Source organism: Mesoplodon densirostris, chromosome 2 (genome assembly GCF_025265405.1).
Source record: "Mesoplodon densirostris isolate mMesDen1 chromosome 2, mMesDen1 primary haplotype, whole genome shotgun sequence".
Taxonomy (NCBI): Eukaryota; Metazoa; Chordata; class Mammalia; order Artiodactyla; family Ziphiidae; genus Mesoplodon; species Mesoplodon densirostris.
In genome coordinates, this window is record NC_082662.1 from 13,839,064 (window position 1) to 13,852,529 (window position 13,466).

A 13,466-nucleotide genomic window follows, 5' to 3' on the forward strand; every position below is an offset into this window, starting at 1 on the left:
AATGATACGATATGAGGCCTTTTGTGTCGGGCTTCTTTCACTTAGTATAATGTCGAGGTTCATCTGTGCTGTAGCAAGTATCAATACTTCATTCCTTTTTATGGATGAATAACATGCCAGCATATGGACATACTACATTTTGTTTATCCATTCATCCGTTGATGGACATTTAGGTGGTTTTCACCTTTTGTGCCAGCTGCTTTTACTTCCTTATCTAGTTTAAAGCTTATGCTGACCGCATGAGAAACGTAATATTAGCCCATTTTACAGATGAGGAACTGAGTCTCAGAGAGGTTGAGTCATTGAGCTGAGGTCACACAGCTTGCACATGGCAGAGCTGGAGAGGAGTCCAGGTAGATCTAACACAACAGTGGTTCTGCCTCTACATTCCTGGCCTTGGGTTTCCTGTCCTCACATCCTCGCAGCCCCACACCCCTGTCCCAGCACTGGGCCCCCATTGCTGACTCTGGTTCCCCCTAGGTGGGAATTCTCTCTCAGACTACAAGCAGGTGCTGGGGCCCAAGCATCTGTTCTACGAAGTGGAGCGGCATCCGGGGGAGCGGAACATCAGCTTCTACGTGGAGGGGCTCACCTTTCCCGATGCTGATTTCTTGGGGCTGGTCTCTCTCAGCGTCAGCCTGGTGGACACCAAGGTATGTATGGCTCTGGGGGCTGTGATAGGGAATGAGGGGCTTCAGGGACAAGCGTGGAGGCTCCAGGGCTGGGAGGCTGGGGGCTGCGGGGTCTTGAAGCCTGATGGGGGCTCCCTGCAGGGCCCACTGAGTCCTCATTTTCCCCCCAGACCCTGCCTGAGGTGCCCTACTTCACAGACACCGTGACCTTCCGCATGGCCCCCTGGATCATGACCCCCAGCACCCAGTGCCCCCTGGAGCTGTATGTGTGCAGGTGAGGCCTCCTGCAGCTCTCCCACCGTCTCTGGACTCATAGAGATAGGAACAGAATGCCCTGCCAGGCTTGGCCCTGCACTCATACTGGACGGATTCATTGTAGGCACCCATGGACACAAGCTGGGAACAGGATAGCAGAAGGCTGGCTTGGGTCTGTCAGCCCCACCTGCTCTGAGCAGCTAAGGCCCTGGCTGAGGTCAATGGCTCAAGTCCAGCACACCTGCCCTACCCTGTCCTGCATGTAACAGCCCCAGAACATCTAGGATTTATTCCAGGCAGTGGGGCCAGGCCCCGTTCAGACTGCTGGCAGCTGCAGGAGACCCAGCCTTGCTCAGCTGTGGGTGTACTCCTGGGCCTGCAGAGAACTCGGGACCCAAACTCCAAGATCCTCTGTGAGCCCTTGTCCAACCCGGGTCCCTGGTCCTTCTGCCATGTCTCAGAATCCTTGTCAGGCCCCTTGATGGGCAGGTGAGCCTGGATGGGCAAGGCTACTCCGGGCCCCTGCATCAGAGGTCAGACCACTGGAAAGGGCCAGAGATGATTTGGAACATAAGTCAAACGGCCAGGAAGGGTGTGGCCAAACAGGTTTGCTCTGCTGAGCTGGGCCCAGGTGTGCAGAAGGGAACTCTTTCTTTCTGTTTGCTCAGTAACACCACCCTGACTCCTTTGTTTAGGCCCGTTGTGAGAAACAGGGGGAGATGGGGCTACCTGCCCCCTCACTTCCACCTTAACCAGTGAGATTCAGTCCCCAGTCACCTTCTCCAGGACTTTGGTGCCCTGCCTTTGGGCTCCACAGCCCTGGGCCTGTCCCTCCCCTTGCACCTGCCACCTGATGTGATCTGGGGACATTATTTGTCTCTGTCATTAGCCCATGAGTCTCTCTAGTGCAGAGACTGGGTTTGAACCCCTGTGCCCAGGGGCCACACGGGGCCTAGCACAGACCGCATCAAGGCCACCCCATCTATCCCCTGCCTCCCGGCCCTGAGGCCAAGGCCACGGTCAGTGGTCATTATTTTGCTCCCCCCTCCCTGTGTTTCGCAGTGTCGTAGATTCCCATGGCTCAAATGAGAAGTTTCTGAAAGACATATCTGACCTGGTGTTGAAAGCCAACTGCAAGCTGACCGTCTGCCCTTGGGCTGAGAATCAGAATGACCGCTGGATCCAGGTGGGTGCGGGAGCAATCCTGGGAGAGGAGGGCAGCCCGGGAGGCCTGAACCCTGTCCTTTACACTGGCTTTGGGGAAGCTGGCCTGCGCAGGCTCCTACTGGCCTCCGTTTCCCTAGAGAAGCCAGGCCGGCCTGGGTGCCAGGACTTAGGGTGAGGGGCATGCAGTCTAGGGGAACGCCCCCCCACCCCGCCACTGCCTGCATCGCCCCAGTCTCTCCTGCTTCCCTCCAAGTGCTCTGATCCCAGGCAGAGTCCTCCGCTGGCTGCGGTCCTGAGACGCCTCACTCCACCTCTGTTCCCTGGCCCCTGCACCCTCCCGGTCTTGGGGAAGATCCACTGTCCTGCCCCGCCTCGCCCCGGGCCTGGGGGGATTAACCCATTCGTAATACTATACTGAGGCCATCACTGTGGTCTTTTTCTCTCCCCTCCCAGGACGAGCTGGAGTTTGGCTACATCGAGGCCCCTCACAAATCCTTCCCAGTGGTCTTTGACTCCCCCCGAAACAGAGGCCTGAAGTATTTCCCTTATAAGAGGATCCTGGTATGTGGCAAAGGGCAGAGTGGGGAAACCGTGGGTGGCTCCTCCTATAGGATTCTCCAGTCAGTCTTGCCTGGTCCTAGTCCTTTAGGGGCTACAAAAGGACACAGGTGGTGGGTTCTGGCAAATGGGGAGTTAGTGGGAGGTTTGGGAGGAATACATAAATGAAATGCAAATCTCATGCAAATCACCCCTGTTCTGGGAGGGACAGGCCAGCAAACTCCTCCTTGGGGTCCTTCCTCTCCCCCAAGGGGGAGTGAACAAAGGAGTCAGCTCTGGGGAAACCAAACTGCCTTTTGAGGGCAACGCACCCTTAGTGAGCCCTCATGGCTCTTGCTTTTGTGAGCCAGGTCCTCTCTTCAGGTAACGAATGTTTTCTGAACACCTACTGTGTGCCAGGCACAATGCTGCTTCTACACACAGGAGGGCGACAGGAGCCACTCCAGCAGCCGTGTCCTGAGTTCCAGACCCTCCCTCCTAGCTTTACACAGTTGCTCATTTAATCCACGTGGGTTCCTATGGATAAGTATGGATATCCATACTCCTATGGATATTATTATTCCCTCTTTACTGAGGCTCAGAGAGGTTAAGCAGCTTACCCAAGGCCACACAGCTAGTTAGCAGTGGCACCAAAACCAGAGGGGCTGCCTCCACGGCCCCTGAACTTTACCGCTAGGCTAACTTGCCTTTTGAGGTGGGTCCGGGTCCCAGAACTCACGTCTCTGCCTGTTTACTGGCCCCTGTCCCCCACCTCCAGGACAATGCCAGGGTCTGGTGGGGGATATGATGGGGAAGGTCCAGGAACTCATGCCCACACAGAGCAGGGACATTTACCCCAGCCTGGAGGGATCAGGGAAGAGTCCCTGGGGAGGTGACAGTGAGCTCTGTGGGGTGAGTCTGCATCAACAAGGGCCTGACCCCAAGACCTGGGCTTGACCTGGCCAGCGCCTTTTCCACTGTTCTCTGCTCTGTCTTTATCATTTCCTTCCTTCTACTTTCTTTAGGTTTAATTTGCTGTTCTTTTCCTAGCTGGAAACGGAAGCTAAGATTTTTCAACCCTTTCTCTTCTTAATATATGTGTTTAGAGCTGCGGCAGTTCCCTAGAAGTGCAGCTTTACTGGCATCCCCTCAAGTTTTAACGTGCTGTGTGGTTTTTACCTTTCACTTCAAAATACTGTGTAACCTCCCCTTTGATTTCTTCTTTGACCCGTGGGTTCTTTGGAAGTATGTTGCCTCATTTCCAAACATTCAGGGATTTTCTAGTTATTGTTCTGTTATTGGCTTCGGCTTTAACAGCACAATGCTCAGGGCACCGGGAGGATGTGTGAAAAGTGAATAGCGGTCGTTTTTCAGGGAGTGGGATTCCCCCAGGAGCACCCCTCGCTCCCCTACCCCAAGAGCTGTCTCTTCCTTTTCTAACTGACTCCTCCTTCTGGGGGTGGGTGCTCTCGACGGTTTTCCCCTAGGGTCCCGACTTTGGATATGTAACCCGGGAAATCCAGTTCGCTGGTGCCTCTGGCATGGACGCCTTCGGCAACCTGGATGTCAGCCCGCCAGTCACAGTGAAGGGCAAGGAGTACCCGCTGGGCCGAATCCTCATTGGCAGCAGCTTCCCCGGGTGAGAAACCAGGGCAGGAGGGTGGTGGAGGTCACGGGAGGGCTCGGGGGACCCAAGGCAGCATCCACTCTCCAACACCCGCTGCCTCCACCACAGACACAATTCTCCAGTCTGAAAAGTGGTCTTAAGTTCCTGCATGGAATCTTAGAATAGAGTTCTAGAGTCACAGATCACAGAAAAGATCACAGAATCTTAGGAAAAAACAAACTATTGGCCCACGTTCTTTTGCCCTGCCTAGTATTTTATGAGCATAATTCATCACCAACATTGAATATACATATATCAGGAGGCTTCATATAAAACGCCAGATTTCTGACTTCTTTTGAAACATCAGAAGAGCGGGGAGGTCATGTGTAATCCAGGGCTGAAGTAGGAGATGGATCCGTTGACCTCTCCAGCGAGGAAATCAAAATAACTGTTGTCCTAGCAACAGCTAGAAAGGGTGCGGCTGTCACCACGAGGCTGACAGAGGTAACTTGACAGGTCCTACCCTGGACAGCTGTCATCTAGGAGGAAACAAGGTATTTAGGGTTTCGAGCTCAGACAGATGACAGCATCTGCTAAATCTCCCTAGTGGGTCCCCACCCAGCCTGTGGGCAGTCGAAGAATGGGGAGTGTAGCACAGGGATCCTAGTGCAATCCCCTGCTTCCTGCCTAAAGATTAAACCCACCCCAGGCCCTGGAGGTTGCCTTCCGGTTTGTGTGGTGTTGGCATGGAGCCCAGGCATGCCCCAGCTGGCGTCCCCAAACCCTGGCTATCTGGTCTTGGGCCCAGAGCAGCCAGGCAGTGCTGGGAAGGTTACCCAGGCTCAAGTGGTGACCTTGGTGGCCTCACGGCTCTGGATCAGGTGAGGTGAGGCTTCCTGGCACCAACCCCAGGCATGAAGCCGGGTGCCCAGGCTGGGTGCCTGGGGCTGAGGTTGGCCAGGACAAGAGGAGTGCACTCACCTTGCTGCTGACTCATGTGCAGAACTACTCTGGGGCTGGATCCTGCCCACAGCTCTGGGGGCAGAAGGGCCTTGGGACCTCTGGGCAGTCATTCTGTGCTTCCGGGAGGGATCCGGGAGGAACGAGCACAGGCTTTGAAATCTAATGGATCTGGATTCGAGTCCTGCCTCTGCCACTTATTGGCCACATGATTTGGGGTACATCACCTAACTAGCGCCTACCACAGGGCCTGGAACATAGTAGGTGCTTGATTAATTCATTTAGAAATATTTATTGCATGCCTACTGATGAAGGTACTAGGGATACATCAGGTGACAAAGATACATTATTAAATGGGCAAATTATTTTATATGTCATCCCTCAGTGTCCTCCTCAGTGAAATGGGCTTATAAAAAAATCCCTGTCCTAGCTATATAATAGCCATTACTGGGGATAAAGGATTCACATTAACCAACTTCCGAATGTTTGGGTATTGTTTAGCTGGACGCCTGGCAGTGGATGTGCCTTGAAGTAGGTTGGAACTCAACAGATAAAAGTTATTGATCACCTACATGCCATGAACATGGTGCTTTACCCAGGTTACCTCCATTAATTCTTACAACAGCCCTATGAGGTTGAGATGACTATTATCCCCATTTTACAGATGAGGAAGTTGAGGCTTAGATAAATGAAGTGAATGCACTAATTCGTGCATTCATTTATCAATTCAATAAATATTTATTGAGACTTCCTATATGCCAGGTTCGGGGCCCCATGCTGGGGATAAAAGAAATGTTCTGGAAAATCCCAGGCTCAGAGCAAGGACCCCAGATGGAACGTGTGGGGGGGTCTCTAGCAGAGCTGGGCCTCACTCCATTGGCTACTGTGTTGAAAACCAGGAACAAAGCTCTTGGTGGACAAATGGAACCCCGAGGCTCAGGGAGGGACAGCTACTGCCTAGGACCACACAGCAAGTTAGGGGAATAGTCAGAATTCAGATCTCCTCCTTGGACCCCGAATTAAAATTTAACATCCAGGCTGCTGTCCTGTGCTCCTGTCTTGGCTTCTGACCTTAGCAGTGAACAAAACAACCTACATACATCCTAGCAGAGAGAAACAGACAATAAGCAAACATAATAAATAAGTAAATCATCTAGTATGTTAGGTAAAAGAAGCGTTGGTGAGAGGCTGACATTTCCCTGAAGGAAATGAGACAGTTAAAGATGTGGCTACTTGGGAGGAAGATGTGCAAGGGAGTGGAAACAACTAGTGCAAAGGCCCTGAGGCAGGAGTGTGCTGGAGACATTAGAGGAACAGCAAGGAGGCCAGTGGGGCTGGAGCAGAGGGAACAAGGCGGTGTGGGGGGATGAGGTCAGAGAGCTTGGTCCCGCAGAGTTCAGATCATGACATGGACCTGTTGGGGATTAAAACAAGACACCCAGGGGCCTCCCTGGTGGCGCAAGTGGTTGAGAGTCCGCCTGCCGATGCAGGGGATACGGGTTCGTGCCCCGGTCTGGGAGGATCCCATATGCCGCGGAGCGGCTGGGCCCGTGAGCCATGGCCGCTGAGCCTGCGCGTCCGGAGCCTGTGCTCCACAACGGGGGAGGCCACAACAGTGAGAGGCCCGCATACCGCAAAAAAAAAAAAACAAAAAAAAAACAAGACACCCAGTGTGAGGAGCCTCAGGCAGGCGCACAGCAGGTGCTCAGCAAATGCCCCCTCCGTTCTCGACTATCTTGGGTTCTCCAAGCGCTGCTCCCCACATTTAAAACGATCTTGGAACAATTCTGCCTCCTGGTGGCAGCTTTGATGTGACTCAGAGACCAGGTCTGATGCTTCTCAAGGCTGGAGTCATCTGGTCCATTCCCCTGCCTCCAGGCAGAGGGCTGCAGAGTCCCAAGGAGGGACTTAAAATAACAGAACTTTAAATATTAAATATTAAAATATTATATTAAAATAAACAGAAATACAAGAAAAATATTTTCCACATTCCCATCCCCTGAATCAAATTAGTGTTGTCTTGTGTCACTGCTTGTTGGGTCTCCCTTCTAGTTTTGTTGTTATATAGACTGTGGACTCTTACACAGCTGTTCAAAAGCCTTACTATCATTCACAGATATGTTTGAGCATCTATTCTATAAGAGGTGCTGGGGATACAGCAGTGAACCTAGAGAAAAATCCCAGCCCTCCTGGAGCTTACATTCTAGTGGGCTGCCAGGCAATAAACAAGATATCAAGTATGCCAAATAGTACCAAATGCTGTAAAGAAGAATAAAGCTGGGAAAGGAGTTGAGAGGTTGTTGTTATTTCCAAAGTCCACATAGAGAAAGAGGTGACATTTGAGTTAAACCTGAAGAAAGTGAGGGACATGGGGAGTGGGCAACAATTCCCACACTTTGGGAAACACTGGACTAAGCAGGGTGCGGCGTGGCTTGCCAGGTCCCAGTCACGTTTTGAACAAAAACCTTGGTGCCTTGGGTAAAGAGTCAACCTCTCTGAATCCCAGGAACTGAGATGAGGGTCTTCAGTTCCCTTTGGCAGATGGAGGGCGCTCATTTGACTCTCTTTTGCAAGAAGGGTTGGCAGGACCTTTCTGGCCTTGGGGAGGATGCTTTAAGGTGAGGGAGGGACAGACTCTCTTGGGCGATACTCAGGATGGACAGCGAGTTCCTGGGAGCACCTGGGCGCTGGGGCCAGGAAGCAGGGACCATAGAAGAGCCATTCAGAGGGTTGACAGTGGGCAGGGAGGGGCTCAGGAAGTGCCTGCAGGGAACCAGCACACAACACGCACGAGGTGACCCTGCTCTTTCCCTCCCTGGCCAGGTCTGGCGGGCGGCGAATGGCCAAGGTGGTGCAGGACTTCCTGAAGGCCCAGCAGGTGCAGGCGCCCGTGGAGCTCTACTCTGACTGGCTCTGCGTGGGCCATGTGGACGAGTTCCTGAGCTTTGTGCCCACCTCCGACCAAAAGGTACATCCCCTCTCCTCCTGCCTGAGCTACCTCGGCCCCTCCCTATCCTGATGGGTGAGGATAGGGCAAAGGCACCTGAAACTAGCTCACCACCTCTGTCCATAGAGAGCTTGGAGTCAGGGTACCCTCTGGGCCAGGTGGTGTTAATCAGGGGGGACTTCCTGGAGGAGGTCAGAGCCCAGGAGGGAACTCGTTCGCTCACTTCTCATATACTCATTCTCACACTTACTGGGTGTTTGTTCTGATCCAGACCTCTCAGTCAAGACCCAGGACTGACACTGGTAATAATTGGAAACATTTACTGAGTACCCGTGAGACGTATGTGTTTTAATGCATTTAATCCTCTAGCGATCCCATGAGGTGGGTCCTATTATCATTTCCTCCATTTTATAAATAAGGAAAACGAGGCTCAGAAGGGCAATTAACTAATAGGGTAAAATTCAGGCCAAGATGGTGGGCTCGGGACCAGCAATGTCAACCCCTCACCACCTTGCAGAGGTGATCAGGGAGGGTACAGCCCGCAGGGAGCAGGCAGCCTGGGAGGGGAGGCCTCCCAGTGACCAGTGGTTGAGTTCCCTGGTGTACAAAGTGGGGAAGGTCTTCCAGGAAAAGAGAAGGTTATGGACAAAGGCCTGCAGGTGTGAACCAGCTTGGAGGATTGGGGGAAGTGCAGACAGTCCTTTGTGGCTGAGGGGGAGTGCCATGTGCAGTCTGGCCTCTGAACTCAGGCCCCTCCTGAGTTTGGGGTTTCCTGCATCGGGGGAGAACCTGTCCACTGAGCTGCCCTCCCATCCTCTGTGCCAGGGCTTCCGGCTGCTCCTGGCCAGCCCCAGCGCTTGCTTCAGACTGTTCCAAAAGAAGAAGCAGGAGGGCTACGGGGAGGCGGCCCAGTTTGACGGTGAGTGCCAGTGAGCCCATCCCCCTGCCAGACCATGCCCTCTCGTTGCCAGCCCTGGGCACCATTGATGCTTGGCATGGCTGTGCTCTGTTTACAGGCCATTTGCCTGCCAGCTCTCAGCTCAGAGTCCATCACTGATTTTCCCAGCACCTTTATATGGGAGCAAAGGGTGAGGGCTCTCCCTTTCTTGGGCCAGGGATGGAAGCCTGGGTGGCCTCCTCCATACACTGGGTTGTTCCTGGCCACACCGCAGGGGAAGAAAGGAACAGGAAGCCGTGAGCCTTCCCACGTGCCTGTCCGCGCATGCGCTTTCGTGCTCTTGCCCAATCAGATCGTTCACGCCCTTCTCCTTATCCCTTTTCATGGAGGAGAAAACTGAGGCTCAGAGAGGGGAAGCGGCTTGCCCAGGGCTACACAGCAGGGAGCAGCAGGACCAGGGGCTCAAGAGAGGGAGGGGTGAGAAGCCAGGAGGGTGGTTGGGGCCCCTCTGTGGACCTTCCTTGGGGAATCAACAGACCCTCTAAGGGCCTGGTTGGCCCCCTTGAGCACCTCCCCCTTCCCCACCAGGGATCTCAGTGTTCTCACCTGAGGAATGGAGCATTGGAAGGGATGTGGCATAGCCTTCAGCAAAGATAGACCTGGATTCAGATCCTGGTCTTGCCACTTGCTGACTATGAGATCAAGGATGTGTTCTGAACCTCTCAGTGCCTCCATTTCCTCTTCTCTGAATATGGGGTGATAACTAACCTGGCCTAGCATTGTTTTAGAGATCAATAATAAATATGATAGGAGGCCCAGAGCACAGTGGGTGTTCAATAACGGTAGCTCTTCTGTAATTATTAGGCTCTGAGCTCAGGCGTCCCTTCCCAAGGAGTTTATAATCCATCACCAGGATTTACTTGCAGCCAGAGCTTGGTCCCATCAGGGTTTCCAGTCTCTGGCTTTCTCTGTCTTTGCTTCAGACCCTGACGCTGAGGTGGGAGAAAAATCCTGGCCCGGATTCTGTGCAGCCCAGGCTTGAGGTGGCCCCAGGCAGTATTCCCTGAGCTGGCTGTGGTCTTCTTTCTCTTGCAGGGTTAAAGCACCAGGTGAAGAGAAGCATTAATGAGATGCTGGAAGACAAAAGACTCAGGAATGACAACCTCTATGCACAGGTGAGGGGGGTGGAGGGTGAAGCAGCCCCAGGAACTGCCGGGGTGGGGATGAGGGGTTCAGCCCTGGGCCTCTGACTCTCCTGGGGGCTGCTGAGACCTGTGGGTTGGGTAGGGCCTCTGCTCTTGGGAAACCCACAGTCTGATGGAAGAGACACAGCCGTGCCAGTCCAGTGGGGGAGATCTTGCCCCCATTCTGGGGAAATGATGGGTTTCAGCGGAAGTAGAATTGAGTTCCCTGAGAAGTCTGGGGAGATGGGAGAGATGTGGTGGGGAAATGGGGCCCTGTAGGGGCGAGGGCTGGGGTGGGTGGGAATCAGGGTGACCTGGTGAGGAGATGGGGTGAAAGGAGGTCCCAGGAAGGGGCGGGGCTAATGCCTGCCACGTGCCCGGTGTAGGCCTGGCATGGAGTCCTGCTCCGTAGATGGGAGGAGGCCCCATGCTTCTCCCCAGTGGTGCCCGACACTTTTCTCCTAAACAGCTGAGCTGGGCAGGAGCATAAGCCTGGCTGTGGTTGGGACAGTGTGTGGTGACGGCAAGCACTTTTTGCAACCAGAAGCTGCCTGGATCCAAACCCCAGGTCCACTACTTCCTAGCTCTGTGCCCTTGGGCAGGTCACTTGAGCCTCAGTTTCCCCATCTGCGGTAGCAATGGCACAAAGCTGTTGTGAGGATCAAACAAGCTAAAGGGTGCAGAGGGCACCTACGTGTCGGGTGCACAGGGCCCGACACGTAGCAGGTGCTAAGAAACGTTGGATTCTTCCTGGCTCCCTGGGTACCTGTGCCCCTCCTCCCACCCTCAGAGCTGCATCGACTGGAACCGGGCGGTGCTGAAGCGGGAACTGGGCCTGACTGAGCGGGACATTGTGGACATCCCCCAGCTCTTCCTCCTGAAGGACTTCTGTGCAGAAGCCTTCTTCCCTGACATGGTGAGAGCGTGGAGGGAGGACAGGTCATTTCCATCCTTGGTGCCTGGCGGGGTCCTGCTGGGCGGTCAGTTGGAGGTCCAGAGGAGAAGCCGTCCCTATCCAGGGGCAGACTGGCAAGGAGGCTGGGAAGGGCCCTGTGGACCTCGCCAGTGTTTGCTTTTTGGGGCAGATATAGAAAATCTCCATCGGTAGTCCCCAACCAGGGTGATTTCTCCTCCCCCCCCACCCCGCCCCGGGCACTTTGATTGCCACACGAGGAGGGTGCTGCTGGCATCTAGTGGGTGGAGGCCAAGGATGCTGCTAAACATCCTACAGTGCACAGGGCAGCCCCACAACTAAGGGCTTTCCCCCCCAAAACTGGAAAATGGAAGCGTGGTTGGGTTCCAATGTTTCAAGCTTTCGCTTCTGGGTCTCAGCTGCCTGTTCTGCTCCCCAGGCTGGCACCCCACTGTCTGCTCCCCAGAGGGATCCTGAGTTGGGCAGGGGTGGCAGGTGGCAGCTGCCACCCTGGCTGTCATTACCTCAGGCACCCGACAAGCAGATGAGCAGATGTGATGTCACCAGTGTGGCCCCTGGGAGGGGTCTGAGTGATGCTATTGGTACAGCCCTGCCCACAGTGCCCAGTAACCCCTTGGGAAAGGATGTCGGGGCATTGGCTGCAGTGAGCGGTGGTGCCCTAGGATGGGAGACCCTCCTTCTTCAGCCTGGGGCCTTTACTCGAATCCCTGTCATTGGACCAGCCAGTGAATCCTGGGGTCCTGATTGGAGGCCAGTGGATAGGGTCGGGCTTCCCCTGACCCCTCGCTGTAAGGTCCCTGCAGAGACCTCGCAGGCAGGGCTTCACAACCTTGGTTCTACCGATACTTGGGGCTAAAGAATCTTTTGCTCTGGGGGTTGTCCTGTGCCTCGTAGGATGGTTGCAAAATGCCCCGGAGGCAAGATCGCCCTAGGTTGAGAACCACTGCTCTAGGGCGGTGCTGTCAGAACTTTCTCGGGTGATGGAAATGTTCTACATCTGTGCAGTATGACGTGGCTGCCGCCACACGTGGCTACTGAGTGCTTCAAATGTGGCCACTGTGACTGAGGAACGGAAGTTTTACTTTCATTTGAATGTCAGCAGCCACATGGGGCGGATGGCTACTGTATCAGACAGTGAAGCTCTAAGGGGTGACCTGCCTCTGGTTCTGGCTGAGCATGGGGCAAGGCCCATGACCGTGGTCAGCCCTGGGCTGCGGCCTTGCCCTCCCCTGCTGGGAGCCCCTCGCCAACACACAACCCTCCGTGGGAATCTCCCAGCTCCAGTCCAGGCCCAGCTAGAGGATCCCAGCATGTTCTCCCTGGAGGGCCCTTAGGGACCACTCAGTTAACCCCTCGTTTGTCAGAAGGGGAGAGAGGCCCTCGGAGGAGCGTGGTTGACTTGCCTGAGGTCTCCAGCGAGCAAATGGACCGACCTGCGGTCTCCTGAGTCCTCATCTAGGAGGAAGCAGAGCCAGGCTGACAATGGTCCTGAATACCGCTCCCTGTTCCTCTCCCTGCCCTTTGTCCCTCTGTGTGCCCCAGTCCCACCCGCCATGTTCTGGCCCATTAGTGGGCAACCAAGCAGGTCAGGGCCAAGGCCATGTGACTGACCCCCACGGGACCCTCCAGCTCCATGTTGGTCCCAGCCGTGGACGGCCCTGCGGGGCAGACTTGAGGGTGAGGGGCTGGGACGTGGAGAGTGTAAGGGCAGCCCACCCTACACTGAGATGACCCAGTGAGTCAGAGTGTCCCCTCTGAACACCAAGGACAGCTCCTTTGGCCATCCACTAGGCCAGAAGTTACCTCTAAGAAGCCTCCATACCCTGCCCTGGGCAGACTTCCCTTCCCTGGTGTTAGGCGCCCCTGCCAGGTCCCCCAGCCAGGGAAGCAGAAGTGTCATTGGAGATAAACCCAGGTGCCCCTAAGGGCTCCCAGCCACTTGCCCCAACTCCTTAGCACCCCAGGCAGCCACAGTGCTACACTCTGGCAGAGTAGAAAGAGCATGAGTTGTGGCATGAGTCAGATCTGAGTCAAATTTCAGTCTCCCTGTTCTCTGGCTGTGTGGCCTTAATTATATTACTTAACCGGTCCAAGCTATGGCCTCGGAGGGAGGCTGTGAGGTTTACGGATGCTATATCTGGCATGTAGAAGATGCTCAATAAACGGTAAGTATTATCAGGGCTTCCAGGAACGGTTGAGCTTGGTGTGTACTGCACAAATAAACACACCACACCTGTGACATTCACACCGTGGACCTTGTAGGTGGATACATTTGCTGTACAAGTTTTTGGCAGATAACGGTAAAATCTTGTTCTAACAGTCATTATAATCTACTTTTCTGATAGG

General features: G+C 54.4%; 1 protein-coding gene across 1 annotated transcript in view; it reads left to right on the top strand.

Moving 5' to 3' along the window:
* Positions 1-13,466, top strand: part of LOC132477718 (protein-arginine deiminase type-1-like) — a 32,387-nt gene that overhangs the window by 18,397 nt on the left and 524 nt on the right. The window contains exons 7-15 of the mRNA XM_060080223.1: positions 481-653; positions 803-906; positions 1,950-2,073; positions 2,508-2,615; positions 4,079-4,230; positions 7,981-8,125; positions 8,930-9,023; positions 10,098-10,177; positions 10,977-11,102. Coding sequence (XP_059936206.1) covers positions 481-653; positions 803-906; positions 1,950-2,073; positions 2,508-2,615; positions 4,079-4,230; positions 7,981-8,125; positions 8,930-9,023; positions 10,098-10,177; positions 10,977-11,102 — 1,106 coding nt within the window. The remainder of the gene's footprint in view (positions 1-480; positions 654-802; positions 907-1,949; positions 2,074-2,507; positions 2,616-4,078; positions 4,231-7,980; positions 8,126-8,929; positions 9,024-10,097; positions 10,178-10,976; positions 11,103-13,466) is intronic.